Source organism: Achroia grisella, unplaced genomic scaffold (genome assembly GCF_030625045.1).
Source record: "Achroia grisella isolate CSIRO2021 unplaced genomic scaffold, CSIRO_AGI_Agris_v1 utg918, whole genome shotgun sequence".
In the NCBI taxonomy this organism is placed as follows: Eukaryota; Metazoa; Arthropoda; class Insecta; order Lepidoptera; family Pyralidae; genus Achroia; species Achroia grisella.
In genome coordinates, this window is record NW_026713067.1 from 2,196,086 (window position 1) to 2,210,587 (window position 14,502).

The 14,502-nt window shown below is 35.4% G+C and overlaps 1 protein-coding gene and 1 pseudogene across 1 annotated transcript in view; one reads left to right on the plus strand and one right to left on the minus strand.

Moving 5' to 3' along the window:
* The first annotated feature begins 290 nt into the window (after positions 1-290).
* LOC131853932 (uncharacterized) lies at positions 291-9,485 on the plus strand (annotated as a pseudogene).
* Positions 9,486-9,928: 443 nt separating this feature from the next.
* LOC131853933 (transient-receptor-potential-like protein) overlaps positions 9,929-14,502 on the minus strand; it is a 31,352-nt gene continuing 26,778 nt past the window's right edge. Inside the window, exons 18-19 of the mRNA XM_059205022.1 lie at positions 10,448-10,545; positions 9,929-10,069 (exon numbers count right to left, since the gene is read on the minus strand). Coding sequence (XP_059061005.1) covers positions 9,929-10,069; positions 10,448-10,545 — 239 coding nt within the window. The remainder of the gene's footprint in view (positions 10,070-10,447; positions 10,546-14,502) is intronic.

Sequence of the window (14,502 nt, forward strand, 5' to 3'; positions counted from 1 at the left end):
GTCACGCAATTAAAGATTGTTGGTTCGGGCCGTGTAAGCATTGCAATAGAAAACATAACACTTTAATACACAACGAGCGTGTGGACAGTGGTGCGTTAATATCTACAGCTGTACCACACACTTTACAGACATCGCCGCGAACCGAGTCTAGTGTTGACTCCATACATAGAACGCAAATACTACAAACTTCATCCCACAAAGCTAGCACGCATTACAAAGATAATAATAACGACCGCAACTCACACACATTAATGCAAAACGTATTATTATCTACGGCTTTAGTTGAAATAATGGATAGAAGTGGTAAATATCACACAATTCGAGCGCTTTTAGATAACGGGAGTCAACACAGCTTTATATCCGATTCATTATGCAAAAAATTAAACATTCCATTGATACAGTCCACTGTTCAAGTCACAGGTGTAGGCAATTGTATTACGCAATCGACTCAATCATGCGAAGTTCAGTTGAGATCTAAAACTAGTAAATATAACGCGCGCCTTAACTGCTTGGTTCTGCCTCGCATAACAGCACACCTACCGTCATTAGGAGCCAATCACAATATTCAAATACCCGATAACATTCAACTCGCCGATCCCGACTTTTATTTATGTGGTCAAATTGACTTCTTAATCGGAGCGGATACGTTTTGGGATCTTTTGAATGACGGTTTAATTCGTTTACCAACGGGACCTTATTTACAAAATACGAGACTGGGCTGGGTCATTTCGGGATCTGTACATAATTATAACTCGCGCATTAATCGAGTTCAGTGCAATTTCTCACTTGACACACAGCTTAGACGATTTTGGGAGCTTGAGGAAATCACCACTATAAATAAATTAAGTAAGAATGAAGAAGCATGCGAAAATTTATTTAACCTATCGACCATACGCGATGATAAGGGTCGTTTTTCCGTGCGCATTCCACTGAGTGCATCTGTTCATCAACTGGGCGACTCGTATCACACAGCTGTGAACCGGTTTCTTGCACTCGAACGCAAGTTACAGCGATGCGCGCCTAGTGATAGAAAAATATATTGCGATTTTATGAATGAATATTTAAGTTTGGGACACATGAGTCGCATTTTCAATTATAATTCACCTTGTTATTTTTTACCTCACCATGGCGTTTTTAGGGAACAGAGTACTACTACTAAACTAAGGGTGGTATTCGATGCAAATGCTAAAACCACCTCGGGAACGTCTCTTAACGATGTACAGTATATTGGTCCGGCGTTACAAAATGATTTAATGTCTGTTTTATTGAGATTTCTGCAGTATAAATATGTTGCATGCGCTGACGTCGAAAAAATGTATAGACAGATCTTAGTACATACCGATCAACGAAATTTACAATTGATTGTTTGGAGAGAAAATCCTAATGATCCTCTCGGTGTATATCAGCTTAATACTGTTACTTACGGCACGGCGTCCGCGCCATATCTAAGTATTCGATGTTTGAAACAATTCGCGTCAGAGTGCAACAATGAAATTATCTCTCGCGTTATTAATGATGATTTTTACGTCGACGATTTAATTACTGGACATGATGATAAAGACACTTTGATAAAAATATGTAACGACGTTACTAAAGTGTTACAGTCCGGTTGTTTCCCATTAAGAAAATAGGTATTTAATTCGGAAAATATACAATCAGAATTTCCCTCGAGACAGTTGGCATTAGGTGAGAACTGTCACACAAAGACATTAGGGTTAGGGTGGTACTACCATATTGATGAATTATACTTCACAACGAGGTATCATCAGAATATTAATGTAACTAAGCGTACTATTCTGTCCACCATATCACAAATTTTTAATCCGTTAGGGCTGTTGGCACCGACCACAATTTTAGTAAAAATATTATTACAGAGATTATGGCTTTGTAAAATAGATTGGGATGATCCAGTATCTAAAAATATTTTAAACGATTGGCAAAATTTTCTTAATAAACTAAATTATTTACAACAAATACGAATTCCACGTCACGTGAAAGGCGAGAATATTCGTGAGACAGAATTACATATATTTTCAGATGCATCACAAGATGCATATGGTGCTTGCGCTTATGTGCGCACTGTTGCATATGATTCCCAGGTAACAGTTCGTTTACTGTGTGCTAAAAGTAAAGTGGCACCGGTTAAAACGATAAGCGTGCCGCGACTAGAACTATGTGGAGCATTGTTAGGCGCAAGGTTATATAAAAAAATCGTAAATTCATTAACATTAAAATTTTATAAAATTCATTTCTGGTCCGATTCGACTATTGTACTAGGTTGGCTTCGCATGTCACCGAACACACTTATAGCCCAAGAGCCCACGACTGCCAGACATACGTCATTTTAATAAACGTGAAAGTTCTTGTATGTGTGTCCCCAACACAGGTAAGAACGATCCCCAAATATGAAACCTGGATCGTGGTTCCTTTGGCAGGTACCAGGTAACAAAGGTGTAAAAAAAATCATACCAAATTCGTTATTTTAAGAAACTCCATATTTTCATATATTGTTCGTAGCACTATTATAACTTGCGCTGCTCATTGCCAGACACGTAGTGTGGTTCCAACCCCCCGCCGGACCCCCTAAACTATACTATTTTAGAAATAAACTTACGTCATTTTAATAAAGCTGAAATTTATATATATTATTGAGAGTTCTCTCAAACTGAGTTTCCTAAATTGCCAGATAGTTTTCTTGGTTCCTTATCCTACCAGACTCATTGAAACCGTATATTGGGTAACAACGGTGTATACAATTTCATATCAAATTCGTTATTTTAAGATGCTCCATTTTTTCACATATTGCTCGTAACAGTATTATAACTTGCCCTGCTCATTGCCAGACCCTTAGTGTGGTTCCAACCCTCCGCCGGACCCCCCCAAACTATACTATTTTATAAATAAATTTACGTTATTTTAATAAAGCTGTAATTTATATATATTATTGAGAGTTCTCTCAAACTGAGTTTCCTAAATTGCCAGACAGTTTTCTTGGTTACTTATCCTACCAGACTCATTGAAACCGTATATTGGGTAACAACGGTGTATACAATTTCATATCAAATTCGTTATTTTAAGATGCTCCATTTTATCACATATTGCTCGTAACAGTATTATAACTTGCTCTGCTCATTGCCAGACCCTTAGTGTGGTTCCCACCCCCCGCCGGACCCCCCTAAACTATACTATTTTATAAATAAACTTACGTCATTTTAATAAAGCTGAACCTTATATATATTATTGAGAGAACTATTAAACTGAGTTTCCTAAATTGCCAGACAGTTTTCTTGGTTCCTTATCCTACCAAACTCATTGAAACCGTATATTGGGTAACAACGGTGTATACAATTTCATATCAAATTCGTTATTTTAAGATGCTCCATTTTTTCACATATTGTTCGTAACAGTATTATAACTTGCTCTGCTCGTTGCCAGACCCTTAGTGTGGTTCCAACCCCCCGCCGGACCCCCCTAAACTATACTATTTTGTAAATAAACTTACGTCATTTTAATAAAGCTGAAATTTATATATATTATTGAGAGTTCTCTCAAACTGAGTTTCCTAAATTGCCAGACAGTTTTCTTGGTTCCTTATTCCACCAGAATCATTGAAACCGTATATTGGATAACAACGGTGTATACAATTTCATGTCAAATTCATTATTTTAAGATGCTCCATTTTTTCACATATTGCTCGTAACAGTATTATAACTTGCTCTGCTCGTTACCAGACCCTTAGTGTGGTTCCAACCCCCCGCCGGACCCCCCTAAACTATACTATTTTATAAATAAACTTACGTCATTTTAATAAAGCTGAACTTTATATATATTATTGAGAGAACTATTAAACCGAGTTTCCTAAATTGCCAGACAGTTTTCTTGGTTCCTTATCCTACCAAACTCATTGAAACCGTATATTGGGTAACAACGGTGTATACAATTTCATATCAAATTCGTTATTTTAAGATGCTCCATTTTTTCACATATTGCTCGTAACAGTATTATAACTTGCTCTGCTCGTTACCAGACCCTTAGTGTGGTTCCAACCCCCCGCCGGACCCCCCCAGACTATACTATTTTATAAATAAATTTACGTTATTTTAATAAAGCTGTAATTTATATATATTATTGAGAGTTCTCTCAAACTGAGTTTCCTAAATTGCCAGACAGTTTTCTTGGTTACTTATCCTACCAGACTCATTGAAACCGTATATTGGTTAACAACGATGTATACAATTTCATATCAAATTCGTTATTTTAAGATGCTCCATTTTTTCACATATTGCTCGTAACAGTATTATAACTTGCTCTGCTCATTGCCAGACCCTTAGTGTGGTTCCAACCCCCCGCCGGACCCCCCTAAACTATTCTATTTTATAAATAAACTTACGTCATTTTAATAAAGTTGAAATTTATATATATTATTGAGAGTTCTCTCAAACTGAGTTTCCTAAATTGCCAGACAGTTTTCTTGGTTCCTTATCATACCAGACTCATTGAAACCGTATATTGGGTAACAACGGTGTATACAATTTCATATCAAAATCGTTATTTTAAGATGCTCCATTTTTTCACATATTGCTCGTAACAGTATTATAACTTGCTCTGCTCATTGCCAGACCCTTAGTGTGGTTCCACCCCCCCGCCGGACCCCCCTAAACTATACTATTTTATAAATAAACTTACGTCATTTTAATAAAGCTGAACCTTATATATATTATTGAGAGAACTATTAAACTGAGTTTCCTAAATTGCCAGACAGTTTTCTTGGTTCCTTATCCTACCAAACTCATTGAAACCGTATATTGGGTAACAACGGTGTATACAATTTCATATCAAATTCGTTATTTTAAGATGCTCCATTTTTTCACATATTGCTCGTAACAGTATTATAACTTGCTCTGCTCGTTGCCAGACCCTTAGTGTGGTTCCAACCCCCCGCCGGACCCTCCCAAACTATACTATTTTATAAATAATTTTACGTTATTTTAATAAAGCTGAACTTTATATATATTATTGAGAGAACTATTAAACTGAGTTTCCTAAATTGCCAGACAGTTTTCTTGGTTCGACAACGATCAGAGCAAGTTATAATACTGTTACGAGCAATATGTGAAAAAATGGAGCATCTTAAAATAACGAATTCGGTATGAAATTGTATACACCGTTGTTACCCAATATACGGTTTCAATGAGTCTGGTAGGATAAGGAACCAAGAAAACTGTCTGGCAATTTAGGAAACTCAGTTTAATAGTTCTCTCAATAATATATATAAGGTTCAGCTTTATTAAAATGACGTAAGTTTATTTATAAAATAGTATAGTTTAGGGGGGTTCGGCGGGGGGTTGGAACCACACTAAGGGTCTGGCAACGAGCAGAGCAAGTTATAATACTGTTACGAGCAATATGTGAAAAAATGGAGCATCTTAAAATAACGAATTTGATATGAAATTGTATACACCGTTGTTACCCAATATACGGTTTCAATGAGTCTGGTATGATAAGGAACCAAGAAAACTGTCTGGCAATTTAGGAAACTCAGTTTGAGAGAACTCTCAATAATATATATAAATTTCAGCTTTATTAAAATGACGTAAGTTTATTTCTAAAATAGTATAGTTTAGGGGGGTCCGGCGGGGGGTTGGAACCACACTACGTGTCTGGCAATGAGCAGCGCAAGTTCTAATAGTGCTACGAACAATATATGAAAATATGGAGTTTCTTAAAATAACGAATTTGGTATGATTTTTTTTACACCTTTGTTACCTGGTACCTGCCAAAGGAACCACGATCCAGGTTTCATATTTGGGGATCGTTCTTACCTGTGTTGGGGACACACATACAAGAACTTTCACGTTTATTAAAATGACGTATGTCTGGCAGTCGTGGGCTCTTGCTCTATTAAGACCTTTGTACAAAATAGAGTAGTTGAGATAAACGGGTGACTCATCGTGGTTGCACGTTGCCGGCAAGCAAAACCCGGCCGATTTGTTATCGCGCGGGGTACATCTCGATTAGGGTTCATTCCCGGGAATTCTCGGTTCGAGAATTCCCGGGAAATTCATGGGTTTTGTTCCCGGGAAATCAAGCTCGAGAAAAGTCGAGAACTCGAGAAATCATGTACCTATATAGAAATTTAATTGCCCTTTGTTTTATTGCGTGGCGGCGCAATATTTTAAGATATTAACGTTTTTGTTTTCTTTCATGTTATTTTTTTATTTTGTAGAAACTATTTTTGTTTATGTAGTTTTTTTTTTCTAAATAAGCAGCCAAAAATGGTGCTGTCATTATAAATATAAGGTCCTAAAAAATCGAAATTGGCGTTTTGTAAGGGAATAACCTGAAGTATTTTTTTCAAAACATAATATATTTATTTAATGAAAGTATGTACCATTTCTATTTATGCACTTTTGCATTTTGTTTTTACACTTTGGACTGCCCATCGGAATTTAATATTATCCCTTGCAAGAAGTTATTCAAAATTTCTAAAAAAAGGTAATCTGTTGGAGCAAGGTCCGGCAAGTTCGGTGGTTGTCTTAGACATTCCAATTGAATCTCTTCTAATTTGGTAACTGTCTGTTGTGCAGTATGTGGTCAAGCGTTCTTGGCGATTGACCAGCCTCCGTTGTTTAGCAGCTAGCTTTTCCATCATGGTTTCTCAATTGCTGACAATACACATTTGCCGTAATCATCTGGCCAGATTTAAGAAAGCCGAAGTGAAGAACGCCGGAAATAGTCCACCAAACGTTCACAAGTAACATTTTTTGAGCCAATTTTCGCTTGGGGCAGTATTTGGTTGGTTCGCCAGGGTTTAGCCATTGCAATGAGCGTTTCCAATTATCGTATTAGATCCACTTTCCATCACAGGAAATGATTTGATTTAAAATCCCTTCAATATTATGCCGGTTTATTAATGTAACGCAGCAGGCTACGCGCGTTTGTCGATGTACTCCACTGAATTCATGAGGGACCCACTTTTCAAGCTTTTTCACCTTCCCAATTTGCTAAAGGATTAAAACAGTATTGTCACGAACACCGCAGCCTGTAGCTAACTCGGACGGGTTTGCGATGGATCCGCTTCCACAATAGCCTTTAATTCTTCATTACCTTGGATTCCGGCCGCCCATGGAAATTGTTTTGCAGGTCGAAATTTCCAGAACGAAAACGTTGGAACTAAAAATGCACGTGTTTGCTTTTGCGAGACCACTGCCATAGACATCATTAATACTTCGAGCCGTTTAGCACCGTGTAGCACTGGAGCCACAGCGGAACTCGTACTCGTAAATAACGCGATACTTTAAGTTTTTTCATTTTGTATGCTGTGAGTGACCCAAAGTGTAAAATAGCTGTATAAATTTGGAAATGGAATTCCTAACCAAAGAGGAGATATTTGAGATCAAAGTGGTCAGTACGACAAAACGCCAATTTCATATGTAAGGACCTAATATTATTACTCTCTTTTAAAAAAAAATAATTTATTCATAATATTAATGTTTTTAAATATACTCAATAAAAGTTATATTTAATACTTTTATTTGAGAGGAAAACCACTGAATTTTTGGACGTTATTGGAACCAAATAATATGAGAAAACGTACGTAAATGTAAATTTCTCGACAACCCGAGAAGACCCGAGAAATTGACCTCGAGAATTCTCGAGACCCGAGAAATTGAAAAGCTCGAGAAATCATGAACCCTAATCTCGATGTATTACATCATCGATGTGTTCTGATATGTGGTGGACCGGACCGGTTTTTTTGCGGGAATCTAATTTACAATGTAATTTATATAGTATTTGTGATACATGTGATGATTTGCCGGAATTAAGACATAATAAAATAACACTAGTTAGTCAAACACAGTCGTATTGTTTTCCTTTTGAGCGTTTTTCTAATTATAATCGTTTATTACGTACCACAGCGTATATTTTGCGTTTCGTTAATAATTGTCGTAATAAAATAAAAACAACATATTTTAGGTTCATTAACAGTTAATGAACTGAATAGTTCATCTAGAAATTTGACACGTATTGCACAACAACAATCGTTTACGGAGTTGTATAGTGATTTAAAAAATAATCGTCCCCTAAAATGTACACGCAATATTTCCAGTTTAAACGTAATTTTAGATGAATATGATTTGATTAGAGTAGGTGGCCGATTAACAAATTCTGAATCATTTTCATATAACAAAAAACATCCGTTGTTGTTATGCTCGAAACATAAGTTTACTCGGCTTATTTTTCATCACCAGCATCAAGTTCTTCTCCATGCAGGGCCGCAATTATTATTAGCCACAATTAGAGAGAGTTGGTGGCCACTTAGAGGTCGCGATCTCGCTAGACAAGTAGTTCACTCTTGTGTTAAATGCGTACGAATGAAAGCTAAATCTTTACAAGTGCAAATGGGTAACTTACCTGTAGAAAGAATAGAACCACATTATCCGTTTATTCGTTGCGGTGTAGATTATGCTGGGCCGTTATTTATTTTGAACCGCAAAGGAAGAGGTGCAAAATTAGAAAAATGTTACATCTGTTTGTTCGTATGTTTTGTTACACGCGCTATACATTTAGAGTTGGTCACAAGTCTCAGTTCTGAAGCGTACTTACTGGCTTTGAAAAGGTTTATCTCGCGACGTGGGAAACCTTCAGAAATCTTTTCAGATAACGGGAAGAATTTTATAGGGGCTGCAAAAGAATTCACAAAGTTCTTACTTGATAGTGAACAAGATATTGTCAATTTCACTACTAATAATTCAATTAAATTTTCATTTATTCCCCCTTATTCGCCTCATTTCGGGGGGCTTTGGGAATCAGGAATTCGAAATAGCAAATTTCATCTTCGTCGTGTTGCGGGCAATGCTAATCTAACTTACGAGGAATTGAGTACATTATTGGCACAAATAGAAGCTGTCCTCAACTCTCGTCCTATGTCACCTTTATCCACAGACCCTAATGACCTGCTCCCTCTTACTCCTGCTCATTTCCTGATCGGCCGTCCGCTCACAGCGCCTGCCTGTCAAGACATATCTCACATGGCTACTCAGCGGCTTCCTCGCTATGATCGCATCGAGCACATGCGGCAGACTTTCTGGAACCGCTGGTGCAAGGAATACATTTCGGAGCTTCAGAAGAGAACTAAATGGCAGACAAATACTTCCAAATACTCTAGTTCTAATAAAGGAAGATAATCTGCCTCCATTGAAATGGCGTTTGGGACGAGTATTAAAAACACACACAGGCAAGGATGCCATTACACGCGTTGCCACCATTCGAACAGCGACCGGCGAGATTCAACGAGCTTTTCCACGAATATGTCCACTACCTCTACTCAATGAAGAGGACCGTTCCAGCTGATGTCAAGCAGGCTGCGACTACAGGTTCCTGTTAGAAACTGGGTGTTTCTAAGGCCGGCGGCATGTCTACGCATCAATCAATCAATCGTTAATTAATCGGCCAATCGCGGGTAACCTGCGAATGAGCAAGAGGCGGGGACTCGCGGATGGATGGGTGACCGTTGAGTCATTCCGATTCGACATTCCGATACGACAATCCGATTCGACGTCACGTAGCCTATTTTATTTTCCATAATTTAAAATATCAATGTAATACTTCTATTAGCATAATAAATTAATTTATAACATTAAAAAAATACAAAATTCATTGAAGAGCACATAAAATTCCTGTGGAAAACCTGACCAGAGCAAACATCACAAACACTTATAATCCGTCACTATACAGAATTTACGATCTGATAAGAACTTTTATAGGATCTCTAGTCCAAGTTACCGGCTTCAATATACTGGGTCTTAAAAGCGGGGTTGTCCATAGTTTTCTAAACGTCTCTTCCGACATAATGGACCAAGAGGCTCCCGAGTCCAATTCCATTGATAATTGAGCACCGTTTATATAGCTCTAGCTCCCTCGGCAACTAGTTGCATACGTCTTGGCTTCTTATCACATGCTGTTGCAATATGCCAGAATTTCTTGCAATAGAAGCATTTTGCTTTCCAGAACGGACAGCGTTCCCCTGGCTTTTGACTGCATGTACATCGTCAACATTAATTGGATTCTACAATACCAATATCCATAGGTTCGGTTTCGGTAAAATAATATACATAAATATAAATTGACCTTTTTTAACATAATAACAACAACGCTGGGAATTCTATTGTTGGCGCTACTAATAGCCTGCCCTGCTTAGTATGGGACTAGATAGCACTGTTTTATTTGACCTATATTAAAATTATTAGAATAACAACATACACATTCACAGACACACAGACAGAGACTTTATCAACTGTCGATATTGTGGTGAACACAACACTAGACATGTCCACATTTCACTGCTATATAGGTATATTTGAATCCAACCTGACATGGGTAGTCGTGGTCTATGTCGTAATATTATTCATTCAATTTAGTAAGTATTAATGCAAACACAACTCACCATGGTAAACTGCGCCGGGCTTGGGGATCGTGGTGATGTTATTTCATTTTTGGGAGTAGCTGGAGTCAATAATTGCTCAGGAACATTACTGCCCTCGACTGCAATGAAATTGAATGCCTGAGTTGAATTCTCCCAACTCGAGTTAATTCGAATTCAGCACAAGTCAACTCGAGTTGACACATCTCTAGGTCGCAATACTGCAGGTCCAAGCATCTGACGATAGCCCAAACCACCAAATAAAAAGAATCATAATGTCCGTAGGGAAGATTGGATGAATTTGATGTGAAGTCCGGGAAATGATCGGCATATTGTGAAAAGATATATTTTTTTGTACACTCTTTCGCGTGTTCCATTTGCCGTGGTTCGTCTATACTTTCTTTCAACATTTTATATTGTAATTTCACAGATTTCAAAAAGGCGCGATGCAAACATGATTAAAAGACACAAATGTACGAGCCGACGACGTCATGATGTGCACACATAGATGATGTGTCATCTTTTTAGTACGAGAATGCGCAAGTTAGAATGGAAAACTTACAGAAACTTACATTATTTTATTCAACAACTCCAAAAATTCCTTTTTGTATGTAATCGCTATAAAACCTATGATGAACACTATGAGTAGAAAAAGATATAGGCACTGTTTACCATTAGGACACATTTTAATATCTAACACAATTTATTTTATACAATAACGACGATAACGAAGAATGTATCGGAACACCAATATTAATATCATAGATGACGTATAATTCAAAGAAGTTCTGAGAACAACTAATCATGAAATAAACACGTTATCGGCGTATGCGCAAATAATGTTGCCAACAAGACTACTAAAAAATATGCTAAATTATTCTCAATATTATGCTAAATGTCATAAAATTAAGCTAAAAAAATATACTAACATCTTCCAATGTCAAATAAAATGTAATTTAATTGTAATATAAATAAGTCGAAACAAAAAATAAATCATTCATAACCTTATAAACAAGCTTTTTTTTTAATAAAATGTTTTACAAGTCTTTTTTAGTCCAACTTAAAGTTTTACAATATAAATTACAAACATTTGTTACTTTTGTTCAGTCTTGCTAGCTTGTCCATTTTTATTCTCCCATCAGTTATTTGGTATTGGTAAATTGAAAACTAATTAAATGGCACGTTTCAGTTTTCCGGTTAACGACTTTATATGTCGAAAATGGATAAAAGCAACTGGAGGAACGAATTGGACTGCTAATAAAACATCGAGGATTTGTAGCCGACATTTTGAACAAAATGTGTTAGTTAAGAAGAAGAAGCTTACTGTTTTTCTTCCGACTGCTGTACCAACAATGGTATAGAATACACATACTATATTTTTTATTATTTATGTACTTACTAAACACTTAAATGAGGGAGGGTACCTTATTTCTAAAATAACTGATTTATGAGCTCATTATTTCCAGGTCAATGTTGACCCTGTTGCATCCAACTCTACTATGGTACTAATTGATACACAGCACAGCGAAACTGTAACATTAGTAGATGCTGCCATTTCAGAGATTAGCCAGAACAAACGGACAGACAGACAAACAATTTTTTTTAAATATGTTATTTTGGTATATGTACCGTATTTATATTCATATGCATGTAGTAAAAAACAGTTATTTCAATATTACAAACAGACACTCCAATTTTATTTATATGTATAGATGTACAGATTAGCAACATTAATCTATTCTCAATTTGAGCACAGACTCTAACAATGAATAAAAGAGTATATATGCGTGTGTATGACATATACATGGTAGTGTGTAGTATAATGTTCATTCCTAGTGATTACATATATTTTTATGCATAATTTAAAAACCATAGCAGAATTCTAAACTCTTTCTCTATATATATATATATATATATATATATATATAGAAACAACATATATATATATACATACATATATATATATATATCTATATATAAACTGTAAGTGTGTGAAATTTCATACTCCACCGTACGTGCATTTTTCGTAAAAAGGGATACAAAGTTTTTGTTTCATGTATTAATATAAAGATAATTGAGTTCCATTCCTACTGCCTACTTGATGATACAGCTTTCCTAATGAGCGGTAGATTAAAATAATGATAATTATGATTACTCAAAAGTTCCCTTTTTTTAAGCTTAAATTAAATTAAGTTGAAGTGATGTGTAAGTGCAACTTTGAGATAGAGGACTTAACCATAATTTTTATAACCATGAATAGTACCTTAATATTTTTTATATTTTAGGGTAAATCATCAGACTACACACCTCGGACATTAAAAAGAGAAAGGAAGAAAGCGCAAGATCCCAGTAGTGTCTTAAAAAGTTAAAAGCGCTTCGAGAAAAATCTAGAAGTTTAATAAAAAAAGTAGTCAATTTGGAAAACATATGGGCGGAATTACAATCGAAATTATTAATCCAGTCTGAAGATTGTGAATTGTTAACGACAATTGATTCAACGAACAAAGTCTTCCTAAAAAATGTTATGCTTCTCTGATACGTATAAAATAATTTTGATTACCATGTTTTTACTTATTACTTTGTGGGATACAATTACTTAAGTGAATAGATACATTTAAAAATAAGATCACTCATTTTTTTGGTCAGTTCCTCTATACTTTAAAATACGTCCTGCTTATCCTGCTGCTGGATTACATCAGCAGAGGGCGCTACAACCGTGTTCCCGTGAGGAACGAATGTTTGCATAGTGATTCATAAAAAGACTTGCTATACCTAAGAGATACTAAAACTAGGTAATTTAGGTCACTAAAATTTCGTAATTACGCAGTAGATCGTTTAGGAACTTTTTTTAATTACAAACATCTGGAATATCATTTTTAGTAACGCACGAAATATATAACCTTCCACTTTTTTAAGGTCAAGCAAAAATATTATTTGCTAAGGAACGCGGGAAATTAATTGGCAATATTTTAGTTCTAATGTTATATCCTGGGCAATTCTGGAATAAAATTGATTTTAGAGTGGGCAAGCCTAAATATTCAAATGCTTGTATCCAGAGTTGTAAAAAACATTAATAAAAAAAACAACATTTGTCATTTATTATTTGGACATTGACTTTAATTTTTGTGATTTATATTGCAAACCTTTAAAACTATGTTGCCAACACAACTAATTTGCTAAAATTTTGAAAAATTACGACAATTGTTACAATGTAATATATACCAACATATTTAGCGTCAAATAAAGCGTCATTTAATTATAAATCTTTAATAATCAATTGCAATTAAATTTATTTTCTGTTATAAACAATTATAATCAAACAAAATATATGTCTTGGTCCTTAGCCGATCTTTCAAACCAGTCAAATGCTATAAGGCTAGTGAACAAATTTGCTTACTGGTGAAGTAATGTAGTAATTTTAGGGTATAATGGGACCGGCATGTAGTATCAAAAATCGCAAAATTTGGAAAGAAATAAAATGAAAATATCTTGGTCTTCCTAGACAGATGTTGTTGATCGACAGATTCCCAACAATGACAAAGATAATCTTAATTATGGTTTCGAAACAGGATAAAAATTACCCTGACAAGAGCTTGTACCCTTCATACCAACTTACAAGTGTGATAGGATAAAATTTTGTCACTGGAACTATTTCAGATCGATTATAGCATAGTTAATTTTTTATTAATTACCTAATTATAATTATATGTTTAAAACTATTCTATATTATAAAGAACAAATAAATATGCTGAACAACGTAAAAATATGCTAGATGTGACTTAAAATGTGCTAAATTGGCAACACTGACTATTACGTCAAATTGTACTTTTGTTACCAAAAATTGGGGAAAGATGGCGCTGTACTTAAAATATATATGGTTAGTCGTAATGGTACATCAAAACGAAAATCAGTTGAGTAAACATTCAAACAACTTTTTCAAAAAATAAATATATAAAAGTGAAAATAATTATTAAAAGTCAGCTGTGCATACAATTAGTTCCTTACACATTCTGTAGATGTTGGTTATCTACGCAAAACTACGTATAACGTGGTATTACTATGTAATTTTCTGTGGTAAC